This window comes from Chiloscyllium plagiosum, chromosome 1 (genome assembly GCF_004010195.1).
Source record: "Chiloscyllium plagiosum isolate BGI_BamShark_2017 chromosome 1, ASM401019v2, whole genome shotgun sequence".
Lineage (NCBI taxonomy): Eukaryota > Metazoa > Chordata > Chondrichthyes > Orectolobiformes > Hemiscylliidae > Chiloscyllium > Chiloscyllium plagiosum.
The window spans coordinates 56,655,761-56,679,459 of NC_057710.1; the positions used below are offsets into that span (position 1 = coordinate 56,655,761).

At 39.1% G+C, this 23,699-nt stretch overlaps 1 protein-coding gene across 3 annotated transcripts in view; it reads left to right on the plus strand.

Moving 5' to 3' along the window:
* The window catches only part of LOC122548398 (probable E3 ubiquitin-protein ligase HERC1), a 349,687-nt gene that overhangs the window by 167,984 nt on the left and 158,004 nt on the right, over nucleotides 1–23,699 (plus strand). For all 3 annotated transcript variants that reach the window (XM_043687001.1, XM_043686981.1, XM_043686991.1), the window contains exons 31-34: nucleotides 8,798–8,953; nucleotides 9,573–9,670; nucleotides 20,815–20,910; nucleotides 22,421–22,588. In XM_043687001.1, coding sequence (XP_043542936.1) covers nucleotides 8,798–8,953; nucleotides 9,573–9,670; nucleotides 20,815–20,910; nucleotides 22,421–22,588 — 518 coding nt within the window. The remainder of the gene's footprint in view (nucleotides 1–8,797; nucleotides 8,954–9,572; nucleotides 9,671–20,814; nucleotides 20,911–22,420; nucleotides 22,589–23,699) is intronic.

Consider the following 23,699-nt stretch of genomic DNA (forward strand, 5'->3'; position numbering starts at 1 on the left):
CCATGGTGTGTGCGCGCAGGTGTGAGACGCAGTGAAAGACACAAAGTGCACCAATCTTTATTCAAATTCCACCTCCAGGAAGATAGGAAAACACCCGGGTGGCCAGTGACAAACACTGCCCTTCACCTCAAAGGGCAGTGCTGTGTGATCAAAACAGTGAGGGGGAGGGTAGGGACTAAATCAAAATAGAGTTGGAGGGAGAGACATTCCTGTTTTTTTTTGTCTTTTTTTTTCTTTTTAAATTTAACCCCCACACTACCACCTAAGTGCGGTAGTGCTTATTTTATCCCCAGCATCCATGGTGTGTGCGCGCAGGTGTGAGACACAGTGAAAGACACATAGTGCACGAATCTTTATTCAGTTTCCACCACCAGGAAGATAGGAAAACACCCAAGTGGCCAGTGACAAACACTGCCCTTCACATCAAAGGGCAGTGCTGTGTGATCAAAAAATGAGGGGGAGGGTAGGGACTAAATCAAAATAGAGTTGGAGGGAGAGACATTCCTGTTATATGTCAGCTAGGACTCCCTGATTGGACCAATCAGGGAACTAATATTCTGTGATATCCAACTGGCTGACCTAGTTCCAATCACCACAGCGGAAGTGGTTAAGAGCTATTGTGTCAGTTTTGCAAGTGTTACAAAAGGTTTTGTCCATATTTATTAATCAAAATAGTGATCTGTATATGCTTCATAAAATCATTTTTTTATTCTTCATGTGCAGGTAGTTCTTCTGTAAAGCAATGGTTGCGTTCTTATGTAGAACTCCACATGTAGAAAAATCATGCTTTAGGAGCTGTGCCTAAGTGTTGGCAATGTAAGTGTGTTACAGCCGATGCACTTTAAAAATCTGTGCTTGAGAAACAATGTCCCCAATTCTTCAATCGCATTAGAGTTAATTTGCGTTAACGAAAAGCACGTTATATAGAATGACCTGTATGGGATGTGGGCTTCGCTGTCTGGACCAGCATTTATTGCTCATTCCTAATTGCCTTTCAGAAGGTGTGTGGAAACTGCTTTCCTCAACTACCGCAGTCCAAAGTGTGAAGTTAAATGCTGTGAGGGAAATGGTTCTAGGATTTGGAATACTGACAGAAAAGAAAAGGTGACATATTTCCAAGCCAGATGGTGAGCGACTTGAAGGGGACCTTGCAGATGATTTGTGTTCTTGTGTATCTGCTGCCCTTCTAGTGGTAGTGGTCTTGCGTTTGGGACATGCGATCTAGGGAGCCTCGCTAATTTCTGCTTGCATTTTGAAGATTGTCCATACTGCTGCTAATGTACATCAGTGGTGGAAGAAGTGAATTTTTGTACATGCGGTGCCAATTAAGCAGGCTGCTTTGGTGTCAAGCTTCTTGAATGTTGTTGGAGCTGCACATGGGGAGTATTCCATCACTCTCTTGAATTGTGCCTTGGAGACGGACATAATTTGGGGAATCAGGAAGTTATTCGTCGCCAGATTCTCAACCCTGAACTGACCTTCTGGCAGCACTGTTTATATCTAGATTAGAGTGGTGCTGGAAAAGCACAGCAGGACAAGCAACATCCGAGGAGCAGGAAAATCGATGTTTCATGCAAAAGCCCTTCATCAGGAATGATGAAGCAGCCTGCTTAATTGGCACCACATCTAAAAAATTCACTTGTTCCACCACTAATGTACCTTCCTGATGAAGGCCTTTTGCCCAAAACATTGATTTTCCTGCTCCTTGGAAGCTGCCTGACCTGCTGTGCTTTTCCAGCACCACTCTAATCTAGACTCTGATTTCCAGCATCTGCAGTCTTCACTTTTGCCTAGCACTATTTGTATGGCTAGTCCGTTTTAGTTTCTGGTCAGTTGATAATGAGAATTCAATAATGGTAATACCATTGAAAATCAAGGGCCAACCCTTGTCAGAACTGACAACTCCCTGGCATTTAGGTCGAGCAGATATTGTTTACCTTCTAACAACACAAACCTGAACTTTGCACAAATGCAGCAAGACCTAGGCAATCATCAATGAACATCTTCACTTCTGATCTTAGGAAAGGAGATCACTGAAGCAGCTGACATCTGATCTGTTGCTTGTGGAATCACTTAGCCTTGTCAAGTGCTTGCTGCTTTTGTTGTCTGGTGCGCAGGTTGTGTTGTCGCTTCACCAAGTTCCCTCATTTTTAGGAACTCCTGATGCTGCTTCTGCCCTCCTACGCTCTTCTTTGAACCAGAAGTTAGTCCCTTCACTGAATGGTAATAATAGAATGGGGATTTTCCATGTTGCAGAATGTGATTGCATACAATTTTGCTTCTGCTAATGGCTCACAATACGTCATGGATGCCCAGTATTGAGTTGTTAGATCTGTTTGAAGTCTATTCTATTTAGTGCAATTGTAGTGTCTCACAGTATGATGGGGGGGGATGCTTAGTGTGAAGACACGATTTTGCTTCCACGAGGACGTCAGAATAGAATGGGATCTTGATCAGGCGGGCCAATGGGCCAAGGAGTCGCAGATGGAGTTTTATTGAGATAAATGTGAGGTGCTGCATTTTGGAAAGGCAAGTTAGAGCAGGACTTATACCATCAGTGGTAAGGTCCTGGGGAGTGCTGCTTAACAAAGAGGCCTTGGAGACAAGGAACCAGGTTCATAGTTCCTTGAAAGTGGAGCCACAGGTAGGTAGGATAGTGAAGAAGGTGTTTGGTATGCTTACCATTATTGGTCAGTGCATTGAGTATGGGAGTTTGGAGATCGTGTTGCGGATGCACAGGACATTGGTTAGACCACTATTGAAATTCTGTGTGCAGTTCTGGTCTCCCTGCCACAGGAAGGATGTTGTCAAATATGAAAGGATTCAAAAAAGATTTGCAAGGATGTTGCTGGGGTTTGAGCTATAGGGAGAGGCTGAATAGGCTGGGGCTATTTTCCCTGAAGGTGACCTTATATAGGTTTATAAAATCATGTGGGGCATGGATAGTGTAAATAGACAAGGTCTTTTTCCTGGGATGGGGGTGTCCAAAACTAGAGAGCATAGGTTTAGGGGCAAAGGGGAAACGTTAAAAAGGCACCTCAGGGGTAACATTTTCATGCAGAGGGTGGTACATGTATGGAATGAGCTGCGAGAGGAAGTGGTGGAGGCTCATACAATTACAACATTTAAAAGGCATCTGGATGGGTATATGAATAGGGGAAGGATTTAGAGGAATATGGGCCAAATGCTGGCAAATGGAGCTAGATTAATTTAGGATATCTGGTTGACATGGATGAGTTGGACCAAAGGGTCTGGTTCCGTGCTATATATGTGACTCCATGACTGTGCATGGTCACTCTTACTAACACTGTGATGGACACATGTTTCTGGTAGACAGATGGATCAGGATGAGCTCACAAATGTATTTCCCTCATGTTGATTACACCTGTCTCAGACCCAGTCAGAGCTGAGTCAAACTTGATGGACATGAAAATCCCTTTTCCAGAACAGAATGCCAGGGCAATTCCCACCAGACTGTATTTTACTGTGCCAGCTTTGCTGTCCTCTTTGTCACATGCAGGACATGCCCAGGGAAGGTGATGATGTTGTCTGGTATGATGGTATGTAACATATTATTCCATGGGTATAACTATGTCAGGCTGTTGCTTGACTCGTCTTTGAGAAGGTTCTGGGAGAAAGTGAGGACTGCAGATGGTGGAGATCAGAGCTGAAAAATGTGTTGCTGGAAAAGCGCAGCGCTTTTGAGATGGTGCTCCCAATCTTGTTTCTTGCCTGCAGGTGTTAACTGGGTAGCCTTTTTAGGATTGACATGTTTTGTTTGTTGTCCTCGTTTTTGGTTGATCAACCTGGCCTAGGTTGATGCCAGGTGCTTCATTGGTTTTATTCCTTTTTTCAGGAGTTTTTGTTATTTGGAAGGAATGAGTAGCTTGTTAGGCCATTTGAGAGGACAGTTGAGAGTCAAACACATTGCTGATGCTTTGGAGTCACATGTAGGCCAGGCCAGGTTAGGATGGCAGATTTCCTTCCCTAAAGGGAAAACCAAAGTGGTTTTTCCGACAATTAATAATGGTCTGATGGTCATCTTTCGATTTGGAATAACAATTTTTAAAATGAAAACTGAATGATCTATGCACTTTACACTGTGAAGTTAAATTGCTTCCAGTATTACAGTGAAAAATGGAAGACCGTAAGCAGTCGAAGAAAATGGGTCAAATTCAAAGTAACAGAGTAGACAATGATGATCTGCAAGGAAGAGTGTTAGAACCACATTGACAGTTTGTACTTTGGAATCAAAACACTTTTTCTAAATGAGGTTGGTTAGCTCAGTTGGCTGGCTGGCTGATTTGTAATGCAGAATGATGCCAAAGAGTGCATTCAGTTCCCACAGCAGCAGGTTCCATTATTGTTTTAAACTAGAATGGCAGGGGGATGGGAACCAAAGTTTAATCTTAGACCGGTACAATTCAGATCAGAACACAGGATGTAGAACATTAGTTAATGATGTAGTCAGTGATTCGGAAAGATAAAGAAGTAGAATTAGAAAGTGTCCAGCAAAAGAAATTGATGGGATTGAATTGTTTACATTTCAATGCAATGAGTATTACAAACAAGGCAGCTGAACAAGGGCAAAGATCAACACATGGCTAAAGGAAGGGCAAAATTGGCAGATTCTCACTCCTGATAAACAAAAACTTATGCCCGAAATGTCGATTCTCCCAGTCCTTGGATGCTGCCTGACCTGTGCTTTTCTTGCACCACACTCTCAAGGTTGATATCCCTGGATATAGAGTTTTCAGGCAGAATAGAGTTGGTGACAAAGGTAGTGGATAGCAGTACTGATTTAAAGAATCATTTACAGTTGGGAGAAGGGGTGATATACTAAACAGGTTAATAAATGAGGCTTTATGGGTTGAGTTTAGGAATTTAAAAAGGGGCAGTCACATCACTAGGAGAATACCTTAAACCCCCAAATAGGGAGAGGGAGACAGAACAACATATATGTAGACAAATTTCATAATACGAGACTTTTAACTATCCCAATCTCAACCAGATTTCAAACAAATATAAGGAGTATTGAGGGTGAAAATTTTGGGTACTGTGTCCAGGAATTAATTTAAACAATATGTGATGAGTCCAACAAGAGGAGATACCATTCTGAATTGAGTTTTAGGAAATGAAAATGGACAAGTGGGTGAAGTGACAGTAGGTGGCCATATCAGGGCATAGTGACCACAATTCAGTTAGAGTTAGTGTTATTGCAGAAAAGGACAGAGCTGAATCTGGAATAAAAGTTTTAAACTAGGGGAAGGCAAATTTTTACAAAACTGTAAAGTGATTTGACTTGAGGTGGACTTCTAAACGATAAATCAGTGGAAAACCAATATGAGCCACTAAAAGCAGACATGAGCCCTCCAGACATAAGAATGGTACTGCCAAACCTCAATGCCCATGGTTGCCTAGAAAAATACAGGGGATGATTAAACAGAAAAAGAAAGCTTATAGTCACAAAAACTCAATATTGCAGATAGCCTAGACAATATAGAAAGCACTGGGATTCAGTTTTAAAAAAAAGAAACCAAACCAAAGAGAGGGCATGAAATAATATTGATGAGTGAGATAAAGGAAAACTCAAAGATGTTTTACCAGAATATGAAGAGCAAAAGGATAGTTAAGGAAGAAGTGGGACCTATCAGAGATGAAGTAAGGAACTTGTGTGAAGATGCAGAGAATGTCAGAAGAATTTTTTCACCTCTTTTCATCAAAGAAAGGGATGATAAAGATGTAGTAATCCAAGAGGAACAGTGTGAAATATAGGACAAAAAATTCATGACGAGAGAGCAAGTATAAGAGGAGTCACAATCCTTGAAATTGAATAAGTTGCCAGGACTTGTTCCCTAGGATTTTGAAAGTTATCAGGGAGGAAATAGCAGATTTTAGCAGGTTATTTTTCAAACTTCATCAGACACAGGTGAGGTGCTGGAATACTGAGAATGTGGTTCAGATGTTTAAAAAGGGTATCAAGGAAACGATAAACAGATATAGGCTAGTTAATCTTACGATTTGCCCACCACTGAAGTTAGAATCCATCCTATGAGATTGGATGAACTGTCACTTAGAAGGATATGGACTAGTCAGCATGGCTTTATGAGGCGGAAATTTGGTTGAATGGCTTGAGGAATTGACAATTAGAATCGATAAGGATTGATGCAGACAATATCCATTGCACTGTTTTAATAGGGCATTCGACAAAGAGACAAATTGCAGACTGATCAAAAAGTAAAAGCCCGTGGGATACCAAGTTATGTGTCGAATTGGTTCAAAGTTGGCTTAGAAAAGGAAACAAAGGGTAATGATCAATGGATGCCTTTGTGTATGAAACGCTGTTTCAGGTGGTGTTCTGTAGGGTTTGGTGTTTGGACCCCTGCTGTTTGTTTTCTACATTAATGATTTGCTCTTGAATGTGGCGAACACAATTGCTGAAATTTGCAAGCAACACAAAAATTGGCTGCGTGGTGGATAGCTGTAAGCTTCAAAATGATATAGATTAAGTGGGCAGGAAATGACAGATGGTAATCAACTCTGGTAAATGTGAGGTAATACATTGAGGAAGATCAAACAGCAAAAGGGAATACACAATAAATGGGAACATAAAAAGAGGGGTTGATGAAATGAGAGATCTTTGTGTGCAACTGCACATGTCCTGAATGGAAGCAGTACAGGTGGATGAGGTTGTAAAGAAAGCATGTAATGCTGTCCTTCATTGGCATCCATCATGATGAAACTGGTAAGGCCACCAGTATATTGTGTACAGTTCTGGTCGTCATATTCTCTGGAGACAGTATAAAACAAATTCTAAAATATTGCCAGGGCTGGAGAATCATACCTACAAGGAGAGATTGGAGAGGTTGGGGTTGTTACCCTTCAAACAGAGAGGGCTGAGGAGTAACATAATTGCGGTCTTCAAAATTGTGAGGGATAGAAAGAGAACAGACAAGAACCTGTATCCCTTGGCAGAAAGGTTACAACTGGGATCATGCATTCATGCTAAATGGCTGAAGGATTAGAGGGGACGTGAGGAAAACTTTTACGCAGAAGTGGTGGGTGTATGGATTTCGCTGCTTGAGTTGGTAGTGGAGGCAGAGACCCTAAACTCTTTCAAAAAAGTACCTGGATCTGCACCTTGAGTGCTGTAAGCTGTAGGGCTATGGGGTATGTTCAGGAAGATGGGATTAGAAAGAGCATCTAGTGTCCTTGGGTTGGCATGGACAAGATGTGCTGTATCATTTTTAGTGTTCTATTGCTGAGGCTATCATGATCTCTCCACTCACCTGAGGTGTGAGGACCCTCAGGTTGAACCACCATCAGTTCTGTCTCTGTAATGAGAGAGCCCTATTGGACTATTCCAGTAGAGCTATGATGACTTCACCTGTTTCAAACTTGACAAATAGCACCAGTTTTGATGGGCATGAGGAAATAGTCAATACTGAGGAGGAATGCACACATTACAAGACATTAATGAACTTGTATGATGGGTTAAGTATTGATGAATGAAGTTCAGCACGGATTCTTGGAGTAGTATGTGTTTGGGAGGAAGAATAGGAAAGGCACTTGTATAGAATGAGAGACATTAGGAGGGACAGATGAAAAAAGAATCACTGGAATCTAAATAATCAAATACTAAAGGTTGTATTACAGTTAAGACCGCAAACAATTTTTTTTTATTTCTAGAGAGAAAACTGAAAAGTAAGGAAATTATGCTAACCTTTCATTGAACTTTAGAACACACTAAGTACTGCATGTGGTTATGGTAATCATTTACCAAAAAAAAGCACTGAAGAATACAAAAAAAGGTTACAGTCAGGAAAATAACAATAAGCTAGTCAGTGAGCTATACTGGTCTGATTCAAATTGTATACTTCAAAATGGCAGTTTATCATAACCAGGAAGTTCATTTTTTTTTAAACTGGCTTTTACTTCTGGGTCTAGACTGTGACCAAAAATGAATGACTCTATAGCAAAGAATTGACTGGTAGGGTATATCTCTTGAAAAAGAAAAGTTGAGGGATCACCTAACGTCTATCCACATTTTGATAGAATGGGCGCAGAGAGCTGATTTTGTGAGAGAGGTAAAACTAACTAGATGTACTCAATACAAATCTGAAAGGGACTTAGAGTAACAGGAATGTTGAACTCTATATTGCAGGGAGTGGATAAAGTAAATAGTATAATTGTGTTTAAGAGGATGCTAGACATGAATACAAGGAAGCAAAGACTAGAGGGTTACAATGATAGATTTAGTTGAGGAATGAAGAGGAAGGGGTGACTGAAGTGGAGCACAAAGATAAGCATGGACTGCTTTGGCAAATGATCTGTTCCTGGGCCTTTCATAACCTATATAATCCTACATAACCTCTCTAGTAAACATGACAAACAGGAAAGACCTGATGTGTTGAACTCTTTTTGTGATCTTAGTGGTCATAAAGGTGAAGAAAGTAGAACATTTAATTTTATACTTCCATATGTGGCTCCATCTTACAGCATCATTTTAAAAACAAATTTCATACAATGCATCCTGTGGTCTTTTCTAAGTTTTGAATTAAGAGCAGTGTTGGGTTGTTTCCTTGCCCATTAGGAACGGGATCAAGGCTCATTTATTTTCTGTTGGATTCTTAGTGCAATCAGAAGGTAAGCTTTCATCTTTATCTGGCTGTGTTTGAATCTAGACTGCAGAACCTAAAGAACTCTCAAAGTGAATAATGCCTCTATGTCTCCACTTATCATCATCTGTTAAGAATTATGTTGATGTTTTATGTGTTTTTTTCTCTTTTATAAACAGATCATGGCAAAAGCAGACGAATTGTAGAAACCCAGTTGGGAGACTTCCTTGTTTTTTTGCGTCGTGTTATCTCCTTCAAAAATGTACAGAACAACATTGTTTCTGTGAAATGGATTGATCCACTCTTATTGATAGCTACACAGATGCATGAAACAGGTGAGACAGTGAAGTACACATCTAAGCTAACAATGACCATATAAGTAAAATTGAAAAGTTTGAGTGAATTATTGTAAGAACATTTTAGTGCAACAATTTTCATCAAAATTTTAATATCATTTATCATTAATCTGAAAAGTGCTTTCTTCATTATAAGTCAAGTTAATAAGTAATAACAGTGTAACTAGTTCCAGAAAGTCAGCTAATATTGTGCGTCACATGAACTATTGGTCCAAATGATTAAAATTTGTAAATTCAAGAATGGTTCACATATAATTGTAAAATAGGCAACTGATAGGTCAGTATGGCTGTCGATTTGGTCAGTATACCTATGTATGTTTACAGTTGTAAGTTTTTGTAGTTTAATGAATTATAGTGAATTGTAACAGGATTAGTAATATCAATAAATAAAAAAACTGCAAAATTGTTATTTAAAGCCTTTGGCATTTTTAAATGCTTTCTTATCCTGTGATAGTGAATTGTTTGCTTGCTTTTATTTAGCTCAGTATACAACCTAAATCTTTGTGCTCTGGGAGCAGTACTTTTATTCTCACTAGTTTTGATTTGCTTCATGAATTTACAACCTGGTAATAACAATTTCAATAACAATTTCCCCCAGGTCTTCCACTCGTGCGCAATTTACGTACCAAGCTGCTAGCCTTGCACATTTTGGAGTCACTGCTGCCTGCCTGCTTTGAACCGAACCAAATTAAAGAGGTAAGATTGAGTTATTTACTTAACCATTATTAAAGGAAAATGTTAGGAAGTATACAGTCAGTATGACTGGATAAGAGATTTTTTATGTCAACTTGATGGCCAAATGATATTGACATTGGAGTAGGAATCCAGAGACCTAGGTGAGATGGTGATATTTGAATTTGATTTAAATTTATTGATGATCAAGAAACTCCTCTAGATCACTCATATCCTTTAAGTGAGAAAAGGTGCTGATATTCCTGTACTGATCTGCATGTAACTCCAGAAGAATAGCAATGTGGTTGACTCTCGGCTGCCTTCTGAAATGGATATTGTCCAGGTCTTGCTGCATTTGAAGATGGACTGCTTCTATATCTGAGGAGTCATGGATGGTGCTACATATGTGCAATCATTGGCAAACGTGCCTACTTCTGAACTTATGATGGATTGAAAGTCATTTGATGAGCTTTCTGAAGATGGTTGGGCTCAGGATACTAACTTTAGGAGCTGTGGCACAGTCAACATGTCTCTATTTCTGGACCAGAAGACCTGGAGTGAAGTCCCACCTCCTCCATAGATGTGAAATAACATTTCTGATCAGGTTGATTAAAAATATCTAACTCCTTTTAGAGACGACTGACCTCCAACAAAGAATCATCTTCCTTTGTGCCAGATATGACTTCAACCAGCAGAGTTTTCTCCCTGATTCCCATTGACTCCACTGGTGTCAGTGAGCAGGCTATCACTGAACAAATGCTGCTTGAAAGCATTGTTGATTATTTCTTCGTTTACCGAAAGTAGTTGATGATGTGGTAACTGGCCATGTTGGAGTTGGCCTAGTTCTTGTTTACAAGATGTAAGTGCTGTTTTCCACATTGTCAGGTAGATACCTGTGCTGTAGCTGAACAAGGATGGCTAGACCGGGGTGTGGCAAGTTCAGGAGCACAAGTCTTCAGTACTATTGCAGGTATGTTTTCAGGGCCTATAGCCTTTGCAGGAAGCACTACCTCCAATTGTTTCTTGATATCACATGGAGTCCATTGAATTGGTTGAAGTCTGGCTTCTGTGATGCTGTTTACTTCCGGACATGGCCGAAATGGATCATTCACTTGGCTTATGAATGCTTTAATCCTAACTTATGCACTGATCTTCAAATCATTGAGAATGAGACTACTTGTTGAGCCTCCTCATCCAGTGAAGTAATTATCCACTATATGGATGTGGCAGGCCTGAAGAGCTCAGATCTGATCTGTCAGTTAGGGAATTACTTAACTCTGTCATTTGCTCCTTGTGCTGTTGGCATGCAGGTGGTCTTCTAACCTCACCAAGTTGATATGTCATTTTTAGAAATGGTTGGTGTTGCTCCTGGCATGCCCTCCTACACCTTTCGTTAAACTAGGGTTTATCCCTTGGCTTGATGGTAATGGCAGGATGGGGGGTATGTCAGGTTGTGAATATGCCGATTATATCGGAGTGTGATTCTACTGTTGCTGATGTTGCACAGTACTGCAGAGATGCCTGGTTTTGAGTTACTAGAACTGTTCAAAGTCTGTCTGTGAGCAGTTGTGGTCCCCTTGTTTCAGGTAAGGTCATCAGAATGTAGGGATTGTCTTGTGAACAAGGGTTAAGCAGATTGGAACTCTACTCACTGGAATTTAGAAGAATGAGCGATGATCTCATTGAAACATCTACAATTCTTAAGGAGCTTGACAAGATGTTGCTTCAGCTGAGAGGTTGCTTCTCCTCATGGCAGAGTCTGGAACCAGAGGACACAGCTTCACATTAAAGGGGCACTAATTTAAGATGGAGGTGGGAAATTTATTTTGAGGGTTGACAATCTTTGAAAATCCTTGCCACAGAGAGCTGTGGGGACAGAGTCTTTGTGTATGTTTAAGACTGAGAGAGATTCTTGATCAGTAGGGGAGTCAAAGATTACGGGAACAATGCAGGGAAGTGGTTGTGAGGAATGCCAGATGATCCATGATCCTATTGAATGGCGGAGAAGGCTCAAGAGCCTATTTCTTATGGGAGAATTCTCACCTGTATCCCCAGGAACCTAGCCTGAGGTTCTCAGTAACTATGCCATCAACATATCTCCTGTGCCGCTGCCTCCCTGTCTGTATCTGTGACCTTGAGGATCATGAGAGAGTATTGAGATGTCTCCTGAAATGCTGACAAGTTGCTTATTGAACCCCTTCATACACATAGACCAAAACCTACATGCCACAAGTTCAAAATCCAACTTCAATTAATTGATACCAGTTCATAAATAAATTACACACCTTCTACAGTATTGCCACATTTCAACCCCATACCAGTCGACATTCTGCCATCCTCGATCACACAATAAAATTTCAATCTCTTTTTCTCTTTACCTTTGCAATTTGAACCTTCCTATCCCAATATCAGGATGGAAGGAAGACTTACTGAGTCAACAAATCGTCTTTGTTCCTGCCCCAGTTTCTTTCTGAAACACTCAGCATATTTCAACATCTTCGGTATTTAATGTTGCAAACAAAAATGAATTTAAAAAACACAAAATGTTGCTGTTTTCTTCCACCCCAAATTCATGTACATATATTGGCATTTTTGCCAAAACAAAACATAAGTGTGTTTGCTTTGGTAAAACTGTAGAAGAATAAACTTAGCTCAGAAGAGCATGGGTGACGTCAATATCACAGGGAAGAGGACACTAACCCTATTAAAACTAGCATTCACAATGCAAGTGGCTTGTATTACTTAGTCATACTGCATCACTTAGATTGGGAAGTACTTGTTTTGTTCTGTCACCGCAAACAATAGGAGAGGTGCTAAACAAATTGGAGTGGGTCTAGGTATTCACAAAATTTAGTGTATTTTCACTTTATATATCCACCTTACAAAGTATAGATTAAAATCTTGGCGGATCATGACAAAAAAGAAAACTTTTTAAAAACTTGAAACCAAATGCAAAGTATTAAAAGCACTCAATGAAGGAAGAACACAAACATTCTATTTGAATTCAATGTCATACTTAATATGCTGAGTGGTTGGATTTTCATTTTTGTATTTTTGAAAATGGCATAATCAATGGTGTACATCAACATCATAGTGAAAACATTCATCAGTCTCCTCTGTGCTTTATTTGGTAACATTTCTTTCACCAAAGGTAGGAATGAAAACCTTAATTGAAGCAAATCTTGCCTTTACTGAAGTGAATGGCAACAATTATTGACTAGTGGAAAACATTTGATAAGACAACTTATTATCATACAGCACATAATAAGTAATCATGTGTTGCTTGTGCCACATTTACTCTGTGGTCCACTACCATCTTAGATCTGCAACGGTGACAAGCTATTATGTCAAAGTTTACATCAACCAGAAATATCAACATGACCAGGTGGTACTGTATCATACACCCACCCAACAAAAAAGAATGAAAATATATCTTCAAGGCATTTTCATTACTAGTTAAAAATGGTAATAAAATCATTTGTATGTCACATTAATAATAGCGACATATTGGCATTAAATATGCAAGTTAGAGCAACCATACTCCACAAGTCCAAGTCCACATCACTCTGTTCTCCATTGCTGCTCTCAATAACACAAATGAAATAAATTCATATTCAAAGTGCAAGAGTGATTTTCAAATTGTATCGTTGGAGACTTGAACTCCATTGAAATAATTGTAACCTCTTGTCCCAAATGTTTTTCAAGAACATCAAAAGATTGTGGTCCTTATAAACAGCAGTTTCCTCTAACAAAAACAGAAATTACTAGAGAAACTCAGCACATCTGGCAGCATCTGTTGGAAGAAAGCAAATTTAACGTTTGAGTCCAGTGATGACTCTTCACAACTGTTAGCTAGGAAAAAGTGGTATTTATGCAGAAGCTGAAGTTGGAGAGGGGTGTTGGTGGAAAGTGGAAAGTTGATCAGATAGCAGGAGATGGAACCCAGAGAGAGAGAGATGTGAAAGGGGTAGTTAAACAAGGAGATTATGGATAACAGGTCAGGACACAGAAAAAGCTGAAATGAGTGAGCTACTGTGGTCGATGGGGCCCTTAACTATGTTCATCCCAACTCCCATGCTTCTGCTCTCACTTCTTACCTTCCTCCCACAATGATGTAAAGTATCCCTGACCAGCCCTGCATCCAAAGCATTGGAAGTTGCCATTTCCATAACGGCCAATGGGATGCCACCAGCAGACACCTGTTCCCTTTCCCTCCCTTAGCATTCTACAGGAACCATTCCATCCAGGACACTCTGGTCCACACCACCTCCATTTCCAACATCTCCTCACATCCCCATAGCATCTTTCTATGCAATCACAAAAGGTGTCATATCTGCCTATTTGCTTCTACCCTTCACATAATCCAAGGCCCCAGTTATACCTTTCAGGTGAAGCACCGATTTACCGGCACTTAGAGCCCTAGAGTACAGTATGGAAACAGCCTTCAATCCAACTCATCAATGCCGACCAGATATCCTAAATAAATCTAGTCCCATTTTCTAGCACTTGGCCCATATCCCTCTAAACTCTTCCTGTTCATATACCTATCCAGATGTCTTTGAAATGTTGTAATTTTGCCAGCCTCCACCACTTCCGCTGGCAGCTCACTCCACCCTCTGTGTGAAAATGTTACCTGTTAGGTCCCTTTTAAACTTTTTCCCTCTCACCATGCCCCCTAGATTTGGGCTCCCCCAGCCCGAGGAAAATATCTTGTCTATTTACCCTATCCTTGCCCCTCATGCTTTTATAAACTTCTATGCTATCACCCCTCAGCCTTTGACATTCTAGGGAAAATAACCCCAGCCTTTTCCGCCACTCCCTGTAGCTCAGACCCTCCAACCCTGGTAACATCCTTGTAAATCTTTTCTGAACCTTTTCAAGTTTCACAACATCCTTCCTATAGCAGGGAGACCCGAATTGAATGCAGTATTGCCTAACCAATGTCCTGTAAATCTGCAACATGACTTCCAAACCTCTATACTCAATGCCCTGACCAATAAAGGAAAGCATACCAAATGCCTTTTTTCACTATCCTGTCTACCTGAGACTCCACTTTCAAGCAACTATGAATCTGCACTGTTCAGCAACACTCTCCAGGACCTTACCATTAAGTGTACAAGTCATGCTCTGATTTGCCTTTCCAAAATGCAGCTCCTCATATTTATCTAAATTAAACTCCATCTGCCACTTCTCTGCCCATTGGCCCATCTGATTAAGATCCTGTTATACTCTGAGTTAACCTGTCTACTACACCTCCAATTTTGGTGTCATCTGCAAACATATGAACCATACCTTCTATGTTTACATCCACATTATTTGTATAAATGATGAAAAGCCGTGGACCCAGCACTGATCATTGTAGCACTCCACGGGTCACAGGCCTCCATCTGAAAAGCAATCCTGTACCACTCTCTGACTTCTATCTTTGACTCAGTTCTGTATTCAAATGGCTGGTTCTCCCGGTATTCCATGAGATCTAACCTTGCTAACCAATCTACCATGAGGAACCTTGTTGAACACCTTACTGAAGTCCATATAGATCATGTCTACTGGTCTGTCTTCATAAATCCTCTTTATTACTTCTTCAAAAAACTCAATCAAGTTAATGAGACATGATTTCCTACGCACAAAGCCATGTTGACTATCCCTAATCAGTCTTTGCCTCTCCAAATACATGTAAATCACGTTCCTCAGGATACCCTCCAACAATTGCCCAACATTGATGTCAGGCTCACCAGTCTATGGTTCCCTGGCTTTTTCTTAACACCTTTCTTAAATAGTGGCACCACATTAGCCAACGTCTAGTCTTCTGGCACCTCACCTTTGGCTATCAGTGATACAAATATCTCAGCAAGGGGCCCAATAATCACTCCCCGAGGTTCCCACAGAGTTCTAGGGTACACCTGATCAGGTCCTGGGGATCTCATGGAATACCGGGAGAACCAGCCATTTGGATACAGAACTGAGTCAGAGGTAGAAGTCAGAGAGTGGTACAGGATTGCTTTTCAGATGGAGGCCTGTGACCCGTGGAGTGCTACAATGATCAGTGCTGGGTCCACGGCTTTTCATCATTTATACAAATAATGTGGATGTAAACATAGAAGGTATGGTTCATACGTTTACAGATGACACCAAAATTGGTAGTGGACAGGTTAACTCAGAGTATAACAGGATCTTAATCAGATGGGTCAATGGGCAGAGAAGTGGCAGATGGAGTTTAATTTAGATAAATATGAGGAGCTGCATTTTGGAAAGGCAAACACCTTCATGTGTTTTAAGATATCATTCAGTCTAGTCTAGTGTATTCACTATTCGCAATGCCGTCTCCTCTGTACTGGGGAGATGAAATGCAGATTGGGTGATGGCTTTGTGAGACACCTACATTCTGTCCTTTAAAAATTACCCTGAGCTTCCAGTTACCTACCACTTCAACACATCACTGTGCACCCAAGCCAAAACTTCTGTAGCAGGCCTGCTGCAGCTTCCCAGGGTAAGCCTCAAAGAACAGCATTTCATTTCGTTTGGGGACGCTTGGAGTCAATCAACTTGAATAAATTTAGAGTGAGATTCTATCCTTCCATGTTCTTAACCTATCTTAAACCCAACCCTGTTATGACATGGGTTGCTTTTATGTGCTCCTGGACCCTTTATCACATTATATGGGTTGTATTTAGTACAGCTCACCCATATTCTCTTGTTGCTAACAGTTCTGAATAAGAGTCACTGGGACTCAAAATACTAACTGTTTTTGTCCCAAGGATGCTGCCAGACCTGCTGAGTTTCGCCAGCAATTTCTGGATTTTCTTTTCAGATCTTCAGCATTCACAGTTCTGTTTTAACAGTTTTGTCTAGATTGTTACTGATGTATATTTCAAAATGATGTAGAACCAGAATAAGACTCGGTGGCTTCTTCTCAACTGTTGAATTGTGTTTTTAGTGATTTGCATTCAGTTTCTTGAAAATGACAGGATGTTTCATCTACATCTTATCTTACAATATAATAGCGCCACACTGATGTTGCTGGCATCAACAGCCAGTTTTAATAGCATCCCATAATTCAACAGGACTAAAACTGATGCAGTTGTCAGCACAGCTTTTCAAGTTTTCAAAAGCTGTTGTCATTCCTGTATCTATTCAAACTTTCAGTCTTTATTCAATAAATTCATTAAAGGTACAATAACAGTACTGAAGTCTGGAAAAACTTGCAATTAAATCCACTTGTGCTAACAAAGTGCAAAACAGCCTGTCCTTGGTGTGGGAAAATCCAAAGTAGTCCTTACTTTCAATTCTCTATAGTGTGACCTAAATCAGTTAGTTTTGCTTTAGCAAATTCACACTTACCCAGTTTTATTACCAAACTCCCTTTTGTAGTCAAACAGTTCAGTCAGATGATGTAAATGTTCTTCCCACATTTGGCTAAATTATCATTGTAAATTATCATTGTAAACTATGTAGTTACACAGTTCTTCAGTGATTTTATTGGTTAAACACTGGTTAATTGTAAACTCTTAGATTTAGCTTCCCTACAGTGTGGAAACAAGCCCTTCGGCCCAACCAGTCAACCCCGACCCTCCAAAGAGTTACCCACCCAGACCCATTTTCCCTTTGACTAATGCACCTAACAATATGGGCAATTTAGCATGGCCAATTCACCTGACCTGCACATCTTTGGATTGTGGGAGGAAACCGAAGCACCCGGAGGAAACCATGCAGACACGGGGAGAATGTGCAAACTCCACCCAGACAGGCTGAAATTGAACCTGGCACTCTGGTGCTGTGAGGCAGCAGTGCTAACCACTGTGCCATCGTGTCGCCCAAAAAAAGGTCAAGAATATCAAAGTACATTTTTCGTTTGAAATGGCATTTTACATTGATAAAGTCCATCTATGTTTTGCAAACATTGGTATTTCTTTGGCTCTATCAGTCAACAGGACTTGCTAATATTCTTTTAGTAAGTCAGTTTGGTGATAAATTATGTCAGTTATTTAATGCAGTTCTCCAATATGATGTGAGTTCGCTTTTGTTACCATATTGACTCAGCAATAATCAATACAGAACTTTTGTGACCCAACCCATTTGGTGCCATCTTGATAGATGAGCTTCAGCAACTATGATTCAGTTCTGTCATGCCCTTGTCCATCAAAAATTTAATCTCCTCTATTATGAGCTAATCTCTCTTGATTGAGTCTATATAAGCATGTTGTTTTATAGATAACACACACCCCACTTTAACATTTATGAATGACCCTAACCATAAATAGACTTGTTCTCGTAATCTCCTTCATAAGTCATTTAGGTCATTTTAAGTAAGATAAAACATTATGCTATCTAACCTTTTAGGTACTACCAGACTGCTGGAGGGTCAGCTTTTGAATTTTCAATTTCTGATTCATTCTTCAATTCTTATGATATTCTGTTTCAATCCTAATTCTTTCACTACCAAGAACATATTTTCCCCTGAAAATCAGCCCTGTCATAATATCTTGCTAGCATGCTCATGTGACACTTTTGCTAATGCTTTCTCCAGTCTGGGTACTCACTACATTCACATTGTTGAGTTTTTATTTGTCAGGATCCAGTACACTTTGCTATAATGGTTCTGGAAAGATAGCTAACAAAACTGGCTTGTCTTCTCCAACAAAACTTTAAACTTTGACCTTTTTAACCTATCTATTTTTTGTTGTTTGTGGAATAAACTTGCATTAATGTTATCAGTTTCTCTCAAATTTAAAATATTGTTTGGAAAGAGTCTCTAAGATTTGGTTTATCGATTTCTCTTAAATTTAAGTGTTTCTCTCATTTCATGTCCATATATTTGTTCAAAAGGACTAAACCCTGTGGATTCATTAGGAGCCATTGGCATATAGTATCAAAGGAATTGCTTTATCCCAATTTTCATAGCATACTTGATGATAGGATCTATTCATGGTCTTCATAGTTTCATGCTGTCTTTCTAGTGCACTTTGAGATTGTAGATCATAACAAGATGATGTAAATTGTTTTATTCACAAGCTAGTCATCCTTTCTTTGAATATTTGTGACCTTAAACTTGAGCATTGATCTGAATTTATTTCTTCAGATAAACTATGTCTTCTAAAGAATTTAACTAAATTTTTCATTATCATTTTTGCACTCTTTTTTTCTTCTTAAAAGCACTGCTTGAGTAATCTTGTGGAAATATCCATAATCATATTACTGCCATTCCTGGTTTTAGATGGGGGTCCATTATTATGTCAGTTAAGTCTGTTGCGACCTACCAACCTGTTTTCTAACACTCATATTAGAATTAGAATTGATGATTGGATTTTCCCATTAGCTGACTTATGTTTGTGTGTGGCAAAATATGACCAAATATTTTAGCCTGTGTTTTCGTAATATCTAAGTGACATGCCATTAGAATTTTGTGAACTACTTGTGAAATTTAATGACTGTGCACCAAAGAACCCCGATGAAGGGCTTTTGCCCAAATCGTTGATTTTCCTGCTCCTCAGATGCTACCTGATCTGCTGTGCTTTTCCAGAACCACTAATCTAAATCAAAGAACTACTACCTGATGGACCATTGCCCATTTGTTATTTGTTGATATTTGAGGACATCTCTTTTTACTCATTAGTACTTTGTTTTTTCAAGTAATAGCACTCAGGTACTTTTTTTCTGATTCAGTTTCTGATTAGGCTATTTGGTATAACTCTTACAATTCTGGATCTGTTACATCTCTATTAAAGATGAGCTAAACATATCAGAATCATTTTCTCACCTTCATCCTTTTTAGTTAAAAGTGTTTGCAAATTATATTTGATAACTGAATTTCCAAATCATCTCCCTGTTTTATAGACTCCATTTTTCCTATAAAATTGTATAGGCTGAGATCTAGTCACAATACAGTCAGGAAACAATATATGGATCTCCTCCTGTGACATCTCAAGTTTATTTTACATCCCCTGATTATTCCACCACCCTTGGTGAGACTAGTATTCTTGAATCTACCAGGTCATTTCCCAAAACAAAATAAGTTTCTTCTCTATTAACTTAATTACTCCCACTACTACTTTTCCATTTACCAAGTCATGTTTGGTGCCAGACCTGTATAACTTGACAAGTTTGAAGTCTACATGTATACCTCTAATGAATATTTCTCCTTCACTCACCTATCTGGAAAATAAATATCATCAGCCAGCACCAGTGACTGACTTGATCCAGTGTCACTTAGCATCTTCCTTGGTTTACTTCCTTGATTCAAGGCCAAAGGAAATATACCTCTCTTTTATTATAAAATGCTCCAGCGTGATTCTCCAAGTTATAATTAAAAATAATTGCTGAGCCATCTCTCACTCCACATTCCAGGGAATTATGCTCCCTTTGTACTACTACTACTATAGGTTTTCTTTACTGATGTCCACTTTCTGAAGATTCCTTAGTTATTCCTATTACTGCAGTTGGTCTCCCATTAACTTTCAGCAGTTGTCTTTGTTATGTTCAGTTTTATTATAAAGGAAGCATGTTAATTTCTTTTTTATTATTCATTTTCAAAATGAGGCCATCACTGGCTAAGCCATACTTTATTGCCTACCCCTAATTGCCCATAGGCATTTAAGAGTCAACCACATTGCTGTGGGTCTGGAGTCACATATAGGCTAGACTAGACAGGGACGACAGTTTCCTTCCATGAAGGACATTTTTTCTGACAATTGATAATGGATTCATGGTCATCATTAGACACTTAAATGTAATTTTTATTGAATTTTCCACTATCTGCCATGATGGGAATTGAATTCAGGTCCTCTAAAACATTAGCTGAATTTCTGGATTAATTGTCCAGTGATAATACCACTAGGCTATTGCCTCCCCTTTATATCATTCTTTGATTCTGACCATTCTCCTTTTAAACCCTGACATCCTGTTGTCTGTTCTCCCATAACTAGTACCTCACCACCTGCAGATTTCCTACTTCTCCAAATTTCCTGTGGATTTCCATATTGCCTGTAATTGTCTAGGTACCTGCCAGAACTGATGCTTCTCTGATCTCTCTTACCTGATACTCCTCTAAATAAAATTTTTAAGCTTGCTGGAATGCTATTCCTGAAAGCTATTTATTGTGACAGTTTGCTATCGCTTTGATTTTACTAAGAATTTAAAGCTTCGTGCCTTTACGATTTTTTTTCTTTCAGATTTTGGAGCGGCTCTTCAGTTCGCTTTCCGCTAGTATGTGGGAAATGCCATTTGCTTTAACCAAAAAGGAAAAAGAAGTGGATAAAGCACTTGAGGTATAGAGGAAATATTTTCTTAAGGAAAGAAAAACTAATTCTGAATCTTATCAGAACAAATCGGAACAGAATAAACAACACTTTATGTAGTACCTTTTTCACATAATGAATTGTCCTATAGGACATTACAGGAACAATTAAGAAGCTGCACCACTAAACTTGTCCATTCAATCAACTCTTTAACCTATAGGGAAAAGATTAACAGACAGAATTACTCTCTTTTATCCACGGAAAAGAAGATTGAGGTTAAACCTAACAGCTTTCTAAAATTATGTAAAATTTTGATAGACACAACCATTGTTTCCACCAGAGCAAAATTAAAGATCATCAGTATGTGATATATATAGAAAAGAAACTTGTTTGGTGACAATTTGGCACTTAGTAAAGTTAAAGCACATGCATAAATGCATTGAAGTGGAGACCAGATAAGCACTGTGGGAGAAATATATAGGTTTTTAGTTACCTGTGTCTAGCTGGAGAGTCAATCCTAACTGCTTAGTCATCACACCCACACTGTTATTTCTGACATCCCTTAAGGATCAATTCTTGAATAAAACAAAGAACTGACAGTGCTGTAAACCTGAAACATTAACTCTCTTTTCTCTCCACAGATTCTGCTGGACCTGCTAAGTTTCACTAACAATTTCTGTTTTTGGATTATTCCTGACTCTTGCCAGCCCCCTCCTAAAAACCTATGTCTTCGTCTGAGCTATCAGTCATTTGCCCCAATATCTGTTTATGCAGCTTGTTGTCATATTTTGCTTTGTAATGCTCCTGTGAAACATCTAAGAACTTTTCTTATTTTGTTAACTGTGTATTTTTATGTTGTTATTGTAATTTTTTTTACTTCCTCTAAAGTTCTAGTTTCCAGCAACTAAAAGAATAGACCATTCACAATCACTTACAGTCCGTACACACTGGGGGGAAAAAAAATTGGTCCAGCACACTCTCTGTTTGGTATTATACAGTGGGTCTTCCATCCATTCCACAACCTCGCTGACCATTAAACTTATTTAGATATTGACTGAAAAGTTTACTTAAAAAATACAAGTGTTTACTACTTTAGGAAGTTTATCCACTGTCATAATCATAGCATCTGAGATACTAATTGAGGCATTCATTAACATAGGAACATAAAAACCTGAGAAGGCCATTTAGTTGCTCTGCCACTCAATAAGACCGTGGCTAATCTGTCTTATAACTCCATATGCCTGCCTTGGGCCCATATCCCTTGATACTTTGGCTTACTAAAAATTTCTCTATCTTGAATTTAAATTTAACAATTGAATTAGCATCAACTGCCATTTAAGGAAGTGAGTTCCAAACCTATGACTCCACTATTCCATGTGTGTACAAGTACTTTCTAATGTCTTAAAGCAAAAAATATCCTAATCATTTCAAAAAGGGATTCTCTAATTACAAGATAATGATATGATCAGACATGATTTGTTTCAGATTAATAGCTCTGAATGTGCACATTACTGAGTCTTCATTTTTGCTTTTGTTTTAGACAGAGGATAAAGAGGATGACAACATTCCCATTAAAGAGTTTTCATTTGATCCAGATAAAATGGTTTGCTGTAGTTTGGAATCTGGAAATGTTTTATCTCATGGTGCAGGTGGCAAAGGATATGGATTAGCAACAACTGCTATAACATCTGGATGCTTTCATTGGAAGGCAAGTGTGTTACATAAAGCTACCAGTAAATAATAGATACTAGATAATTATAAATTAAAGCCTAAAACCCCTCTTCCAGTTAGACCATAAGAGCACAAGACCATAAGATATAGAAGCAGAATTAAGCCATTTGATCTATTGAGGCTGCTCCACCACTCAATCATGGCTGATATGTTTCTCAACCTCATTCTCCTGCATTCTTCCCATAACCCTTGATTCCCTTACCAATCAAGAACCCTCCTAAATCTGTTTTAAATACACTCAATGACTTGCCCTCACAGCCCGCTGTGGCAAGGAGTTCTACAGATTAATCATTCTCTGGCTGAAGAAATTCTTCATCTCAGTTCTACAGGGTAGTCCCTTCACTTTGAGGCTGTGCCTTCAGGACCTAGGCTCTCCTACTAGTGGAAATATCTTCTCCACATCCACTCTATCCAGCCATTTCAGTATTCTGTTAGCTTCAGTGAGATTCCCACTCTCAACTTTCTAAATTCCATGGATTACAGACGCAGAGTCCTCAACCAGTCCTTTTATGAAAAGCTCTTCATCTCTGGGATCATTCTTGAAAACTTCCTGTGGAGGCCAATGTCTGCATATCTTTCCTTAGATACTGAGCCTAAAACTGCCCGCAATGTTATACCTGTGTCAGTAGTTGGCTTCCTTTTATTTTAAAAGAATAGTTGCACCTAATCAATCAGTTAGTAATTTTCTGTACTTTGAAGATCTGATTTGTTAGCAGTAAGATATTTAACTGCAACTGTCTAGAAGGTTATATATTTTACCTTATCTTTTATTTATTGCTTTTACTCTTTAGTGTTATAATGCAGTATTTGCTGGGTTAGGCTTTATATTACACAATGTAACATCACTTGATGTTATGCGCTTATGGTTTCTGTGAAATTTTAAGCAGTCATACAGACTGATTTAAATACATTCAAAATCAATGAAGTCCAGTTCCTGCTTTCATTTTCAGAAGTATCATGCCTCCAGGATAAGGTTAATAATCACACAACACCAGGTTATAGTCCCAACAGGTTTATTTGGAAGTACTAGCTTTCAGAGCGCTGCTTCTTCGTCAGGTAGCTGTGGAGCAGGATTGTGTGATCTTGGA